General features: G+C 37.9%; 1 protein-coding gene and 1 pseudogene across 1 annotated transcript in view; both read right to left on the bottom strand.

Annotated features, from left to right (window-relative positions):
* CHD9 (chromodomain helicase DNA binding protein 9) overlaps nt 1–18,201 on the bottom strand; it is a 352,905-nt gene that overhangs the window by 20,182 nt on the left and 314,522 nt on the right. The window contains 4 exon segments of the mRNA XM_014587776.2: nt 4,229–4,397; nt 5,124–5,396; nt 7,146–7,306; nt 9,771–10,682. Of these exon segments, the coding sequence (XP_014443262.1) occupies nt 4,229–4,397; nt 5,124–5,396; nt 7,146–7,306; nt 9,771–10,682 (1,515 nt within the window).
* On the bottom strand, nt 13,577–14,415 carry LOC102475484 (cleavage and polyadenylation specificity factor subunit 5 pseudogene; annotated as a pseudogene).

Here is an 18,201-nt window from a genome sequence, read left to right as displayed (position 1 = left end):
CTGTATAAAAAAAGAGAGGTACTTAATAAAATGATCTATTGAAAAACATTTGTATATATACCAAAACATTTGTTTATATACCAAAGTATGTATTTACAAACATATCCTACCTGTTTTAAAAATATACTACCTTGACTTCTTACTACCCTGACTTACTTCTAAGAGTGATTTCAATAAACATCATTATTCATTTTAAGCTAGAATCCAAAATAGAAAATTTACTTTATAAAATCTATCTTGTTTTTTATCTTAGGTGTTAATTACAAAAATAATGAAAATAGTTTCTTTCTAAAATCTTTTTTTATTTTTTTTTGGAGAGGTTTTCGCTATAAGGCGCATGCACTCACCAGACAGAGACAGAGAGACAGAAAGCGAGAAATCACCCCCGGGGGGGGATGGTCATGCCTCAATCCCTTCTCCTCCATTCTCCTCTTGGGATCTTGGGCACGCACGCGCATGCGCCTGGTGTGAGTTTTAAGCCACTGGGTCTGGGACGCGAACCGCGGTCGACTACGTGGGAGTCCAGCGACATAGCCATTACGTTAACTGCTGGTTCCCCAAAATAGCTTCTTTCTACTTAATGCCGACTGATTGTCAAAACTGGACTAGGTTTCACAAGTGCTACCTCAAATCATCAAAGAGAACAGAAACAGAGGTATCACTAAATGCTTTTTTTTTTTTTTGGAGAGATTTTCGCTATAGGGCACGTGCGCTCGCCAGACAGAGAGAGAGAGAGACATAGAGACAGAAAGCGAGAAATCATCTCCCAGGGGGGATGGTCATGCCACAATCTCCTCCATTCTCCTCTCGGGATCTTGGGCACGCACACACACGTGCCCGGTATGAGTTTTAAGCCACTGGGTCCAAGACGCGAACCACGGTTGACTACGTGGGAGTCCAGCGACATAGCCATTACGTTAACTGCTGGTTCCCTCACTAAATGCATTTTATAAATGAGATCAGAAACATTAAATCACTTGCTTAATATTATAAAAGCTAGTACATGACAGAATTCAACCCCACATTTCTTGGCTTTGCCTTTAGAAAATGAAGAATTTCAACAATAGTACTGGTTAATTGTCTGATTCTAAAATTTGTTTTTAAAATTTGCCTGAGGGTGTGTAGGAAGAAAAAGTGAAAAAGCATCCCCCGTGGAGAATGGTCACACCACAATCCCTTCTCTTCCATCTCTTCCTCCTTTCGGGATTCTGGGAATGCATGCATAAGGCCTGGCATGTTTCTCAATCCAGGTCTGGGACTGGAATCGTGCTGCTGGCCATGTATCCAGCTGCCTTAACCACCATGCCACAGGTTGGCCCCTAAGTAATCAATCTTAACATCTGTTTAGTGTCTAATTCTGTGCCAAGTTCTTTACCACACAGTTTATCTATGTTGTTTTTTTTTTTTAATCTACCCATCAATGTCACTTGTCTACTTCTATCCACCCTGCATTTTGCAAAAAAGGTTAAAAAATGTTAACAGATTTGCCAAAAGCCATGTAGAAAGAATTAGATTCACACTTGCAATTATTAAGATGGATGAAACATAATGCTTAGGTAAAAACTTTACATAGTGTTAGTATTTCAGATTTTTACATACTTTATATAGCTGCAAAATTAGTATTACAATTACTATTGATATTATTAAAAACAGTATCTAGAAAGTACTATTTAGATGCAAAGGCTGTACAATCTTCCTAGAATAGCAATAAAAAGTTCAGATGGCAAAGCATCAATGCTACTTTATAGTGGAGCTCCCAGTGTAAAAATAGTGGCATTCAAAAAAAATTTTTTTTTAGGGATTTTTGCTATAAGGTGCATATGCTCACGAGAGGCGGCGGGGGGGGGGGGGGGGGGGGGGGGGGGGAAAAAAATCCTGCCTTAACCCAAAAGTCATTGAGAGAGAGAGAAAGAGAAGAGAGAAACAGGAAGATAGAAAGCAAGAAATCACCCCCTAGGGAAGATGACCATGCTGCAATCCGTTCTTCTTCATTCTCCTCTCAGGATTTTGGGGATCTACACACACACTCCTGGTGTGAGTTTTAAGCCACCGGATCTGGGACGTGAATAGCAGTTGATTATGTGGGAAGTCCAGCAACGTAACCATTAAGCCATTTGCTGGTCCCTAGGAGTTTTTTTTTTTTTCTTAATTGTTATAGGGCATGTGCACTTATCAGAGAGAGACAGTCATAAAGCACCCCTGGGGTATGGCAATGATGCAATCCCTTCTCCATTCTCCTCTCAGTATTTTTGGGCACACATACACACATGCCCAGTATGTTTTCTGGCCACCAGGTTCTGGATTAGAACTGCACAGTTGGTCATGTGGAATCTAGCCAGATGAACAACCATGCCTCTGGTTGGCCCAAGCAGTGGTATTAATAATCTCTACTTAGGTTGAGCAAAAAGAGCTTATCTTCCTATATCTATTCCCATTTTCTGGTGAAAAAAAAAATACCTTCTTGCTAATAAAAATGTCATTGGAAAGCATAATTTTGGGGATTTACCCTTCAGGAATAGAATTATGGTTGATTCATATTTGAGCTGCATTTCACAGATGTCTGAAGTCTAGTAATTTGGAAATTAAACTGAATATTAATGAATCTATAAGAGATAAAATTGATAATGATGAAGCTAAACTAATTTACAATTAGAAAGTGGTAATAGTAGCAACTGGAAACAGTGATTAACTCAAGATAGCCTGAGTAATATCACACTGTTTTTCCAAATTGTAGGAATTCTACACATTGTGAACATACACAGTGAGAGTCTTGAAATGTTTTCAAGTATTGCAATGGCAACCAAATTTAGCAGAACACTATAATAGAGTTCCAAGAGTTCCGTAGCCTTACGTAAGAGGAAATTTAAACCAGTCATCTGCTTTAATTGAAAACTAGCTTTTTTATTATTTTTTAAAATTTCTGTACTCTATTGCAGAAAAAAAACAGCATTTTTGAAGATCAGTATGCTAAGGTCTACACACATTGAGACTTAGTTGTTCTTAAGTATCATTCTCGATTCTTGGCACCATGCTTAAAAGAGACACAGATCAAGATCAAACAAAAACAATGTCTAATGTATTCCTCAATGTTTCTAGAGGACATAGCACATTATACCAATTAGGGATTTAAGAAATATTTATTGATTCAAATTGTCTAAAAGTTAAAAAAAAAATACAGGTAGTTTCAAGGGGAGATATGATATAAATGCTTCCAAAATATTAAAACTTATAATGCAGACATAGGACTAGGTTAATTTTGTATTGCCTTTAAAGATGGAACATCAGGGGCTGGCAGGTGGTGTGGTGGTTAAGGTGCTGGACTTCCACATGGCTGACCATGGTTAAAGTCCCAGTCCTGGTGGCTTGCTTTCTCATTTTCTCTTTCTCCCTCTGACTTTCTCTGGTCTAATTAAAAAGTAGTAATAACAAATAAAAAACAAACAAACAAATAAAAGATGGAACATCGATCATTGAGAAGAACCTATAGCAGGCATAATTTACTTGCAAATAAAAAAATCAGAGCTGCCCAACAATAGAAAGGGCTGTCTGAGGTAGTAAAATACTTTGTCCTGTAAGTATTCCATGAAAAAAGATTTTAAGGATCAATCATAAGTAGTCCCTATATCCTATAGATGTTATTAGGTATTTATTATCTATAAGGTCTTTCTCGAACTTATCATTTTAATTTATTTTACCAATCACCATTTATTTATTAAAAAACATATTTTTAAAATTGCCAGAAGGTGCATGTATTTGCCTAAAAGAGAGGGTAAGAGAGAAAGTGCCCGCAATGGGGCAGGTCACACTGTAATCCCTTCTCCTCCATTTCTATCCTGTTGGGATTTTTGGAATGCACACTGTACATACTGGTACCTGGTATACACCATTAACTTGTGATTTAGGTGTTTGTTTTATAATTCATAATTTTATAATACTTTCATATTAAAATGCTGGTTGAACTTTTATCTGTAAAAAGCTACTTGGCAAAATGATGTTTTCACCCAAAATATAACAGCTCCTAAAACTAAACTGCCATCTCTGCTTTAAAATGTCACAATAAAAGTTCTAATAAATATTTAAGACTTAAATTATACTGATTTCTATATAGACTTAAGAGAGGTCCTAACATTAAAGAAAAAATGAATTTTTACTATAAGGGTTTATGAAAGAAGATTTGGAAATGATAAGGAATAATTCATAATAATACAATGATTACTTGCATATTCACCTGATACTGGCACAGATTTTGGAAAATTGACGAGGCTGGTCTCTGATGCACTTTGAAGCTCCCGAAGTCTAGTGAGGTACTGCTGCTGCCCCATAGCACTATCTTCACTCTCAAATGGTCTTTTCTGAGCAAGCCCTTGCTTCTGAAATGTCAGCTTCAAACCACCTTCCTATTAAACAAATATAATTATCAAGACAGGAACTGTTAAAAAAAAATCCCATGGAAAGATATTAAGAATTTTTTACATAGAAAAAAGGGTAAAAATCCTGACAGTATTAGTGTTTTCTTCTCATTCATGCATCAGTTAAATGAGTCATTTTAATCAAAGTGTGTAAGTTACACTAAACTTTCTATCTTAATGAATAAAAGCCAGTTACTACATATACTTGTCTGGGCAAAACAAAGTTTTTCATGTGACTAGTACATTGTATCACTTTCAGCATCAGATAAACATCTATGTACATTATATGTATGACATTTTGGAGGCTATTATCCATTTTAAACATTGAATAATAAAGCTTCAAAAATTACATTAAAAAATTAAACATTACTGATGACAGGGCATGCTAAATGTTTAAAACAGAAAGTGCACTGACATACCATTTAAAAATTATATAAAAGAACCAAAATAGTTAGGTACTGTCACACTGTTTAAGAAAGCATCTTGATCAGCAGAAGAACTATTTTCGGAAGTATAGGGAGAGAAGCATATAAAATGACGATCCCGCTAGTAGAATATTCAAGTTTAATAACCTGGATATCAAAAAGAAATAATCAAATACCAGGAAAAAAGTACGTGAAGGAAGGAAGAGTAAGAGCAGGCAGCCATTTGCAGGAAAAGCATGCTGCACACCGCAATCGCAATCAGGCCCTAGGGCAATAAAAATACACATACGTCTTTGATTTTCACTGTAAACTCCTTTTCTCGTACATGCTTCTTCACCTTTGACATCTGTGTTGACTGATCATGCTCTTCTTTAACACCAGCACCTGGGGGAGTGGGTACACTGGTCTCGCTGTATTCTGTGGCTGCTCCAGGGCTGTCCAGCAGTTTTGTGGTATAGAAAGAAGCCACTGTATTAGCATCATAAGTTCTTCTAGCTGAAGGCCACTTCCCTTTCAGAACTGTTTGACAAATACTGTCCAATCGATTGATCATCACACGATCCTAGAAAAGCATTCAATATCAAAATATAATTTTAATAATTTGGCTAGATCTCTGGAGATCCAATAGCCCAAAAGCCTTGGTAGATATAATCCAGGTACAATGTATGTAGGTATCAATATTCTCACATACTTATTACAATTCTGTAAGAAGTATTCAAGTACAAATTCCCTCTGAGGAAATTAAAAAATATACTATAAAGAGAGTTTTCTATGGGCCAGCAGATGGTGTGGTGGTAAAGGCAGTGGACGCCCACATGGCCCACACAGTTCGAGTTCTGGACCTGGCGGCTTGCTTTCTCACTCCCACAACCCCAACTCTGGTGAGTGCACATGCCCTACAGCAAAAATTAAATAACAGTAACAAATAAAAATTTTTAAAAAGGTAAGTTTTCTAATCTTATGATTTTAATAGCTATATAAGTAATACAGGTTTCTTATAAAAAATTCAAATAATGAAGTAGTATATAAAAGAGTAGAGAATTCCTTAATTCTCCCATTTCCCATTCTGGAAGTTAAGTATTCCTTTACTAGTTCAGTCTCATAGTGGATGAACTGTAGTAATCCAATGTTAGCTTTTTATGCTACTGAATGTACATGTGATTAAATAAACTTTTCTGAAAAAATTTTTAAAGTTATTTTATTAGTAGTAGGATATACTAATTTACTTTCATAAAACCTATGGTTAAGTCACATGAAATGTCAACACTGATATTTCAGTGAGAAGTACATGGTTGAAATGCTACTTTATAAAAAATTTTGATTTGACACCTTTTTTAGAGAGATTTTTGATATAGGGCACATGTATGTGCTTCCCAGAGAGAGAGAGAGAGAGACAGAGAGACAGAAAGTGAGAAATCACCCCCACACCAGGGGTATGGCCACACTGCAATCCTTTCTCCTCTGTTCTCCTCTTGGGATTTTGGGCACACATACTCACTTACCCAATGTGAGTTTTAAGCCACCAGGTCTGGGACTCGAACTGCAGTCAAGTTCATGGAAGTCCAGCAACGTAACCATTATGCCATTTGCTAGTCCCTGTGCTGACGCTTAATACACTGACACAAAGACCTGGTTTGGAGTACCACAGAATTTTACAAACTAGAAACATAGTCCAGCCATGCTATTCAGTAGGCTGTGCCTACATGGGAGGCCCAGGTTCAATTTCCAGCCCACCCTATAAGCCAGGCACAGTAGTGTGGGCCTATAGTCTCAGCTATTAGAGAGGCTAAGGTGGGAGGAAAATGACAATAAACTTTTTTTCTAGGTGACAACTGGCTATGATAAATTTATTCAAAAGGTTCAGCTGAAGGACCTATTTCATAAAAAAATTAGAATTTGTAACTAATATAAAATATTTTTTTTAAAAAAGATTTTTTGTTTGTTTATTTATTTGTTTATTTATTTAAATTTGACAGGAGAGGGACAGAACAAGAGAGGGGGGGAAGTGAGAAAGCAAGCCGCCAGGTCCAGGACTCGAACTGCAGTCAGCCATGTGGGAGTCCAGAGCTCTTAAACACCCTGCCACCCATAAAATGATCTTTCATTCTAAACATTTTAAGTTTATTTTGAGAAGCACACATCTTAAAGTGGAACTAATTTTGATAATACTAATTAATACTTCTGATGTTAACACTGAAATGTAATCCTGTATTTTATACTGACCTGTTTTTCCATGTAAGAATATATACCACCAAGCAATTTAAGAAAATATTTAAAAATGAGCTATCTTAACAATAAATTATTCCTTTACCTTTGGCCAGTATGAGGCTGCCAGCATGTATCCACCTGGCAAGATGTAAGCAGACTCTGGTGTTCCATTGTTCATTTGGAAACTATCCTGGGTCTCATCCTGGGTAGTGCTCAGTGATGCAACACTTTCTTCATCATAGGCTTTTACATGGGCGGTACCTTCTGCTAAGAATAATTATGACCATATAAAAAAGACTGTATAAAACAATTTTATATATACTTAGAAATATTATATAATTATTCAGAAAAATGAGGGGCCATCAAAAAACTTATGAAAAATGTGTATTATGAAAAACTACACATGGATTTCAAACATTTTCTTTTCTTTTCTTTTCTTTTTATAGACCACAGATTAGTTTATTTTTAACACCCATCATGCCATGAATTCATAGGGAATAGGTTCCAGTAGCTCAGGCTCCTTTCCATTGGTTCTCACAAAGTGTGCTTCTCTGGGTGGAGCAGGCTGGCGCTTTAGTTGAACCCAGGTACCTTTCTCTTTGGCTTCTTTCTTTTTCTGGTCATTTTCCTTCTTTTTAGGAAGCTATCTCTGCTCTTAGAATGCTTAATATGCTCAATACACACATTGATTCTCTTGGCAAGAATCTTGCCCTTAACTTGTTTGTTCACAACAATGCCAGCAGTATGCTGGGTAACATTGTAGACTCTTCCAGTTTTGCCATGGTAACATTTGTGGGACATTCCTTTTTGAACAGTACCCATTCCCTTAATGTCTACAATATCACCTTTCTTGTAGATTCCCATATATGTTCCAAAGGAACAACTCCACGTTTTCTAAAAGGCCTAGAGAACATATATTGGGTGCCTCTCCTCTTTCCGTTTGTGTTCGTCATTTTGGTTAATTACTGGACGATGGTGGTTCCAGCCAAAAGGCTCAAACATTTTTCATACCAAAATAAACTCAACGCTTTCATTCATTTTTCCATGAACTTTACAAAGTCTCTTGGTATTTGAAAATGAAGAAGTTAGAAATAAAAACAAATGGTTTTTAAAAAAGGAAAAAATTCACCTAACATACAAAACCAAAAAACAAATATATATATTTTTTATTTTTATTTATTTTTTGAGAGGTTTTTGCTATAGGGCGCGTGCACTTGCCAGACAGACAGAGAGAGACAGAGAGATAGAAAGCGAGAAATCACTCCCCATGGGGGATGGTCACGCAGCAATCCCTTCTCCTCCGCTCTCCTCTTGGGATCTTGGGCATGCACACACATGTGCCCGGCGTGAGTTTAAGCCACCGGGTCCAGGACTCGAACTGCGCGACTACGTGGGAGTCCAGCAACATAGCCATTACGCTAACTGCTGGTCCCATATATTTATTTTATTTTTTAAGACAGGGTTTCACTGTCACAATCTTCCTGCCTCAGCCTCCTAGCTGAGACTGTTACTATTGGCACATGTCACTATACCTTTTTTTTTTTTAGACAGGATCTTATCTTTGTTGCCCAGGGCAGCTTCAAATCCTCCTGCCTCAGCTTTTTGGGATGCTAGGATTACAAGTGCATACTACTGCTCCAGCCTTTAGGTTGGACTGGGAATAAAACCTGGGCCTCACATGTGGTTCAGACTGCAGAGTGCAACATCCTAGCAGCATGTACAACCATGGCTGGATCCTCATTATTTGAAAAATGACTTCTGATTGGTAGATTTCATCTGGACTAGGAGGACTATCAATACTTGATAGGATACCATAACTTTCTAAACAAGGTGATTTAGAATTAATTGGGCATGTACTTTGTGACAACCTAAAAGTTATGCCTAGAATTGTTATAGGAGACTGGCTCCTGTAGGGTATGATGTTCTTTAAGCCACAGTAGCTCCCACATATGCTTGATGTCAATTTATTCCTTGTATGTGAACTGTTGGACTGCTGACATGGACACATGCAGGAGAAGACCACCTAACACTACTCTATGGACAAACTGTGGTTCTTATCCTATATCCTTCTGAGTAGACAGGCATCATGTATGGCTTGTGATAGTCTAGTTGGTTTATTTAATCTAACAATCCTGGTAACTGCTATACAATATTATACTTTATTTGCTTATTAATCAACATGTACTTGGAGAAAATATAATATTAAATTTAAGGCAATCACCAAAATATAAAAATACTGTATAAAATTTCTAATTTCTGTAATATATTTTGCAATACTTTGAATAATGAATAGGGAGTATGTACCAATAATTCTAGATTCCTTTTCAATAATGTTTTTCTTTTGTTTTTAGGCTTTTACCATAGGGTGTATGCTTGCCTGGGAGAGACTGAAAGAAGGAAAGTGAGAAATCACTCCCCAGGGGAAATACCCATGATACAATCCCTTCTCTTCTACTTTCCTCTTGGGATTTTGGAGATACATGCACACACTCCTGGCATGATTTCAAGCCATCAAGTCTAGGACTTGAACTGTGGTTGGCCATGTGGGAGCCTGGCACCTTAACTACCACACCACCTGTTGGTCTCTCAATAGTGTTTTTCTAAGAAAAACTGTACACATAAAATTTAAGCCAGCAATTTTAAACATGTTTAAGTTATCTGATCAAGCTCTTTTCATTTTCACTTGAAAAGTTGTCTTAAAAATAACAAAATTACTTTATGCATATACCTCGCTTTTGGACTTCCTCTTCTTCACTGTCACTTTCTTCTGATGAAGATGAAGAGGATGATGAGGAAGAGGAAGAAGAGGACGACGAAGATGAAGATGATGCTGAAGAACAAGATGAGGATGAAGAAGAACTGGAACCTGAACGAGAGTGGGAACAAGAAGAGGAGGAAGACGAGGAAGATGATGATCTGGAAGAACAGGATGATCTCTCAGAATCAGAGTCAGAATCAGAACTAGATTCTGATCCTCTTTTGTGGACTCTTTGTTTCTTAGAAGCTGGATTTGGGGTTAGGGGTTCTGTTCTGGCTGCAACCATGCGTCTGTCTGTTTCACCTTTTCCACTAGATTTCTGGTCTCCAGTAGCCTGTGGCAAAACACCATTCTTTGGACTTACAGGCTCAGACTTTATTAGTGTCCTGGTTTCTACAGAAGACATAGATTCTTCTTCAGATGACTGAGGCTCCTCTTTAAGGTTTTCACTTTTAACTTTCATATCTTCTAGAATAATACCTTTAGCATCCAGGAGCCTAGGTAAAGAGGTAAGAGGGGAAGCAGAAAGTGCTACTTGATATTGCTGTAAAAGTGGGGTAGGAGTCCTTGAATGAGCCATTTTGCTTTGATTGTAGTTCCTCTGAGCTGCCATAAATGAGAGTTCAGGATCACGAAGAATGTGATAGTCTGTTCGGCTCACCCCATGTTTAGCAGCGCCAATAAGCAAATCCCTGTCATGAGGGCCGCATTCCCACCAGACTGGTAAATCTGGATTTGGATGGCAAAGCTTCAAGCGTTCAAACAACTGTGGATGTCGAAGGGCCTGTTCCCGTACTTTCCTCAAAAGTTCAATGCGATACAAAGTCCTAGAAGCACGTTCCTCTGTTATTGGCTGGATAAAAATACTTGGATCCACCAATTCTGTTTTGAAACAAGAACAAAAAATATTAATTTCAAAGATATTTCATTCATAGATTTATTTTTTAAAGAATTATTTTATTTAACTTTATTTATTATTATCATCATTATTATTTTCCAGTTTGATCAGAGAGAGACAGAGAGAGAGAGAGGAAGTGAGATAGCAAGCCACCAGTTCTGAGACTTGAACCGTGGTTGGCCATGTGGGAGTCCAGTGCCTTTAACCACCATGCCACTTGCCGGCCACTCATTCATAGATTTAAATAGAGCAAGTTCTTAAATGTACCTGTACTCACTATCATTAGTTGGTGTCTAAATTTTTTAAAATATATTTTTAAAAATTATTTTTATTTTATTATATTTCAGTTTTCTATAGAGCACAAACACTCACTAAAGAGAGACAGACAGAGAAATGGAAAGCAAGAAAGCAAGCCTCCAGGTCCAAGACTCAAGCCACGGTCAGCTACATGGGAGTCTAGTGCTCCAACTACCATGACACCTGCTGGTCCCTCTTTTTAAAATAAAAATAGAATTATTTTCTTAATTTTGTTTGTTATTTTTTTTTAATTATTATTTTTAATTTGATCAGAGAGAGAAATAAAGTGAGAAAGTAAGCCAGGAGGTCCGAGACTCGAACCATGGTTGGCCATGTGGAAGTACAACACCTTAACCATCATGCCATCTACCAGCCCCAGCTGGCCCCTCTTTTTAATATTTTTAAATAAGGAGACAGTTTTAAAAAGTAGTACTAAAAAATCATGTCAGAAAACACACTGGATCTTCTGGAAGTAAGTATAATATAAAATTATTTTGGAAGTACATCAATATAACTAGGAATTGACTTTAAAAATATTCCCTATTAGCTATGCTTTTAATAATGCCAATGTTAATAAAAAAACACTTGTTCCAGTCCAGTGACTGGCATAGTGGTTAAGATGGCTGAATCCCACATGGCTAACTACATGGCTTAAGTCTTGGACACGGAGGCTTGAGAAATATGCTGGGTACTGTGCAAATGTGCCCTAAATTCTGAGAACAGAGTACAAGGGATTACAGTATACCCATCTCCCCAGGGGTGATTTCTCTTTCTCTTAAGGGAGCACAAGTGCCCTATAACAAAAACAAAACAACTAACAACAAAACATCCCAAACAACCAAAACACTTGTTCCACCTTATTTATTTTGTTCATATTAAAAAGCTACCAGAGGGCATGCATACTCATGCACACGTGTGTGCACACATGAGAAAGACAGAGAGAAAAAGAGAAAACACCTCCCCTGATGGGATGTGGTCATGACACAATCCCTTCTCTTCCATTTTTTTATTCTGTAGGGATTTTGGGCACACATACACACACACCTTGCATGTTTCTCAAGGTACTGGGGCCTAGGTTTGAACTGTAGTAGACCATGTGGGATCAAGCTCCCTTAACCACTAGGCCACAAGGCAGGCCCCTAACTTACTTCAAGGACAAATTAGAACTATTAAATGAAATTCACAAACAGATAAAAGTTGCCATATCTCAAACTACCCTTGGTGCACTGCAGTGAACTCACTGGGGCACCAAGGGCTTTCTTAAATTTCAAAGGAAACACTGGCACATCTGTCAAACACCACACCAACAATTAACTTGAGGTACTTCCATTTCAATATTAGAATTAGATCATGCTATGTTCCTTTTGACAAGTTCTTATCTTTATTATTATTATTATTATTATTTTAAGGTTTTGGCCATAGGTTTTGGTCTCTGTGTGTGTTCCCCAGAGACACAGAGAGGGAAAGTGAGAAATCATCTCTGAGGGGAGATGCAATCTCTTCTCTTCCATTCCCCTCTCAGGATTTTGGGCATGCAAACACACACACCCAGCTGAGTTTTAAGTTGCCAGGTCTGGGACTTGAACTATGGTAAACCACGTGGGAATCTAGCTTTTCAACCACCACGTCATCACCTTTTTGCAAAGCCAGGTTACTGGCATTTGGAAGTGCTTAAAAAAAAATAAAAAAGCTTGTTGAAATAATAACAGGAACCAACCTGAGGAGTTCCTAATGGTCAAATTTATCTAGGTAAAAAATAATGATAACATTAGATTATAAACCATAGAATAAAATAAATATCTATGAACCCATACTGCTATGAAAAATTAAGTCAGTAAATGAGGAAGAAACACACTGTTCTTCCTAGAAGCAGAATAGTAAAAACTGTTGTAGACAAGACTCAGTATCTGCTAAATACTAAAATTAATAGGTGAAAAGAAGAAAGAATCTGTAAGGTTCCTCAAGATATTTTTTTGAGAGAGATTTGTGTTATAGGGCTTGTGTGCTCACTGGAGAGACAGAGACAGAGGGATAGAAAGTAAGAAGTCAAGCCCCCCCATCCCCCCCGGAAGGATGGCCACACTGTAACCCCTTCTCTTCCATTATCCTCTTGGGATTTTGGGCATGCATGCACACGCACCCAGTGTGAATTTTAAGTCACTGGGTCTGGGACTCGAACTGTAGTTGGTTATGTGGGAATCCAGCTACGTAACCATTATAGCACCTGCTGGTCTCATCTCCTCAAGATATTTCTTAACTATAGGGGAAAAGACAGTAATTTTACGATGGAGAAATTCAGCATAAACTACCTTGACCAAGTGATTAAAGTCAACATCATTACAGCAAAATGACACTGACATCACCAGCCCTGTAACAATACATTGTGAAGATGTAACTTTTTTTATAAGAATTTTTTAAGGTTTAATGAGAAATTAAAAAAATACAAATAGGAATCCATTTTCTTTAATATTGTACAAAAAATGAGTAGAACCCTAAGTAAATAAAACATAACCACATTTGTTTGCATCACTACCCGGTTCTTCATATTAAACTTTACTATACAAACAGTAAAAAGTAGGTGGCAATTTAGGGATCAGGAAAGAGGTAAAAACAAAAAAACTTTTCTACCACGTTTATTCCACTACACTGTGTATAGCTGTGCTCACACACTGTGCGGAAATTCAGTTGAACATAAAGTTAAACCTGCTCAACAGCTGAGGGAGACTAGATATAATGGATCCATATCCTGGTGCATTGTCATACAACTTGAACAACTGTGCAGCTACCAGTTTATAATTTTTAGGGACTATAAACAAGGCTTTCTCTTGAAGCTGAACCAGAAACAACTTCTTATATTCCTTCGGCTTTGTAATATGTGCAGGAGTATATGGATACTGAGGAGGTTCAAAATTTGGTCTCCACCAGTTTCCAATGCAGTCATCAATGACCCATTCCTTGTTGACCCAGATCTCAGTCATTAAGTGTTTTAGTCCTTCAACTTCATCTTCTCCTGGGTTAAGTTCACCACCAGGTAATTTGAAAAAAGTTGTTCCCAGCTGCAGCAGTAACACATGAGGTAGCCGGTGCTCATGTACAATCAGAATCCCTTCCACAGTCCTCCTCATTCCAATTTTATAAAACTCCTCCCTCATGTGCTGAAATCTGGCAGCGACAGAGCTGTCCTTCTCATAGAGGGGTTCTTTTGTACCAAAAGTATAATTGGTAAGAGGGTACAGACTGATGGTGCTCCAGGGTGAGGGGCTTGGTCTGCTGGATGTACTTGTTGCCGAACTGGTTGACACCCCGGGGCCAGCTGGTCTGTGAGCGATTGGGCATTACCACAGACATGCTGGCGCGCTCCAGCTCCGGAGACAAGCAGAAGAGAAAAGCTTTTTCCCATGCGGGCAGTGGTTATCTGCATCCAGCTCAGCAGCCGCCACCCGCCATTAAGGTGAGAGCAAAAGAAGAGCAAGATGTAACATTTTTATGGTACTCTCTTTTCTCTTTAAGATTAAAAACAAAACAAAACAAAGCATTGCTAGAGGACATGTGTCGTTTGCCAGAGAGGGAGAGAAGGAAAGAGAGTGAAAACATCCAATAAGGTGTGGTCAGGCCACAAACCTTTTTCTTCCGTTTACTCCATCTTACCAAGATTTTGAGCTTCAAGTACACTTGCCCAACCTTTTGTTCAAGCCACTGGGGCCTGGATGTAAACCAATGTCAGCCATGTGAGATCTGTCTCCCAGTGCTCAGCATTTAACCACTATGCTACAAGGGCAGCCTTCTAGGATAACTTTTTTCCAAAATGTTTAACCTCAATCCAATCATATGGAAACCTAAGACAAATCCAAATTGAGTGATATATGACAAAATAACTGATCAATATTTTTCAAAAGGAATCAAGTCCATTAAGACAAGAAATGACTCAGAAACCGTTAACAGACTGCAAGAGTTTAAGGAAAAAGGGCAACAAACACAATGTGGGATCTTGGGGAAAAAATAGACAGTAGTGAAAAAATGGGTAAAATTCAAATAGGAATTGAGATTAGTTAATTGCACCATACTAACATTAATTTCCTAGTCTGAAAATATTACTATATTTGGTCACTTAAGATTTTAACATTAGGAGAGTCAGAGTGAGAGGTACTATGAAAATTCTCTGACTTTTGTAACTTTTCTGTAAGTCAAAAAGTACTTCAAAATAAAAAAGTTTTTCAAAAAAATCAAGGACCATGCAAAAATCAATATAGAATAGGAAAAAAGACTAAGTATTCAGTCTACTTTCAAGATTTGAGTACTCGTACAATGTCTGACAGGTGCATATATCTGTTAGTAAGTAATTTGGCTAAGAAAGAAATGAAAGTATTAATTTTTCTTTGTATATTCCAATTATTAAAATTTTAGAATATAGGGACCAGCAGTTAGCGTAATGGCTATGTCGCTAGATTCCCACGTAGTCAGCCGCGGTTCGGGTCCGGGCACGTGTATGTATGTGCCCAGGATCCCTAGAGGAGAATGGAGGAAAAGGGATTGCGGTGTGGCCATCCCCCCTGGGGGGGGGGTGATTTCTCGCTTTCTGTCTCTCTGTCTCTGTCTGGCGAGCACACATGCCCTATAACAAAAAAAAAAAAAAACTCAAAAAAAATTTGTTATGTTGTTTGGACGGATTACTCATTAAAACAGAACTGTAAAGTATTTCTTTTGGTGTTAGGTGCTAGAAAAAAATTACTAAGACAATAAGGATACTGTAAACTGAGGAAATCTGGGAAATTCTGATCTAAAGTAAAAGTTTACTCATATTTCTAACAGTGAAATCCTGCCTTTGTAAAGATTATTAATTAATAATTTTCTTTTCTTTTAAAACTAGGATCAAAAGTGATGAGTCTGTTTATATGATTATATTGCTGATGAGAATTAAGAAAATAAAGAAAAAATTGAGAGCCTCTTGTCAACCACAAATAATAAAATACCCAATACTTTGCTTTATCTCTCTGGTTTTTTTGAATCATGGACACACTCAAACACACACACTAGTATACTCAGAAAAGACTCCAAATTTGAACTAGCAACCTTTCCATGTGGGACTGCCTTATAGTGTTGTGTGTTTATGGATGTTCTACTGCCTGGCCCCTTTTATTTATCTTTTTAGAACTATGTGATCTTCCAACAAACCTGAAAACTGACTGAAACTTACCCTGAATTACCTGGGGTTTGGTAATCAAGTGCTATGGTTTGGATATGGCTTATCCTTCTGAGGTTCAGGTGTCACAAGCTTGATCCCCAAGGTAATGGTGTTGAGAATTGGTGAGATCTTTAGGAGCAGGGGCCTTGTGGGCAGTGTGGATTATGAGTGTACTCATGGATAGAGTGTACTGCTCTCATGCCATTTTGAGGGAAGCAGTCAGTTCTCAGTCTTGTGGGAATGTGTTCCCATGAAAGTGGGTTGTTAGGAAAGCAGATGGTTGTCTGCAGGTTGTTCCCTCTTTTTCTGTGTACCTGCTTTACTCTGCTTCTGTTAACCATGTAGTGACTTAGCACGAGAGACCAGCCAGATGCTGGCCCCATGCTCTTGAACCTTCCAGCCACCAGAACTATGAGCCAAACCAACTTTTCTTCTTTTTTTTTGGAGAGGTTTTTGCTATAGGGCACGTGCACTCACCAGAAAGACAGAGAGGCAGAGAGAGAGAAAGGAAGAAATCACCACCGGGTGGAGGATGGCCACGCCGCAACCCCTTCTCCTCCATTCCCCTCTCAGGATCTTGGGCACACACGCACATGTGCCCAGCATGAGCTACCGGGTCTGGAACTTGAACCGTGGTCGACTACATGGGAGTCCAGCGATGTAGTCATTATTCTATCTGCTGGTCTCTATACTTTCTTTCTTTCTTTCTTTTCTTTTCTTTTTTTTTTTTTTTTAAGAATTATTCATTTAATTTTATTGTTATTAGTTTTTAATTTGACAGGAGTGAGACAGAGACAGAGAGTGAGGGAAAATGAGAAAGTAAGGCACCATATCTGAGACACAAACCATGGTCAGTCACGTGGGAATCCAGCACCTTAACCACATGCCACCTGCTGGCCCCATAAACTTCCATTCTTTATAAATCATCCAGCCTTTGGTATTTCTGTTAAGGAGCACAACAGTGACTGGCTACTCTATTCAGTGGATCAACAATAAATTTGTTAGGAAGTAAAGTAAATATACGTGACATTTTAAGTTTTTTTATAAACGACTTATAACATATGTTTTTAAAATTTCATTATAATGCAGATTATATTCTTCTGTTAAAGTTTATTTATTTCTTCTATGAGTGAGAGAGAGACCAAGAGAGAAAGCATCCCCAGCCTCAGATCATGGGCATGTACCCAGTATTCTCAGGAAGGTCTCCAAACATGAACCTAGAACCTTCCCACATGTGTCAACCTTGCAGAGTGTTACATTGTGCCACTGTTTGGCCCCAAATCACTTACCATGAAATGTAAATATGAATAGGAGACCATAAGGTTTAACGGATATCATACTCAATAAAGAATGGAGACAATGTCTTATAGCTTTACTGAGAGGAATTGCTGCTATTTCTCTGGGCTGAAGGCAATGAAATTCAACCCAGAATAGTTCTTCAGCTAAGTATCAATACTTCCGATTAGTTTTTTTTATTATTTTTTTTTTAAAGTTTTTGCTATAGGGTGTGTGCACTCACCAGAAAGAGACAGACAGACAGAAAGCTGGTCCCACCTGGAGAGCCTTTCTACCAAAATTTTTTAAAATGTCTTACAATTTGGGACCAAATTCCTCACAAAATTATTCAGTAAATAATCCCTCTAGTGCAGTTCCTATACAAATGGACTTAAAATATAGGGTAGTTCTATTTATAAAAGGGTGTTCTTTGGGGCTGGCAGGTAGTGTGGTGCTCTGGACTCCCACATGGTCAACTACAGTTCAATTCCCAGAACTGGCGACTTGCTTTCTCACTCCCCTCCCTTCTCTCTCTTGCTTCCTTCCGTTCTCTCTCACTCTGGTCAAATTAAAATAAATAAGGTTAAATAAAATAATTCTTAAAAAAAAAAAGGGTATCCTTTATCTTGTCCTAATCATAAATCTACCATTATGCGCTATTTTATTCCTTTCTTTCTTTATAAAACTTTATTTATTTTTCTTCAATGAGAAAGAGAGATGGAGAGCATGTGAGAGAGAGGTGTTCCCAA

The sequence above is a fragment of the Tupaia chinensis genome, unplaced genomic scaffold (genome assembly GCF_000334495.1).
Source record: "Tupaia chinensis unplaced genomic scaffold, TupChi_1.0 Scaffold000235_1, whole genome shotgun sequence".
NCBI classification, from domain to species: domain Eukaryota; kingdom Metazoa; phylum Chordata; class Mammalia; order Scandentia; family Tupaiidae; genus Tupaia; species Tupaia belangeri.
The sequence above is the reverse complement of the archived record's forward strand: the minus strand, read 5'-3'. Positions and strand labels throughout refer to the sequence as shown.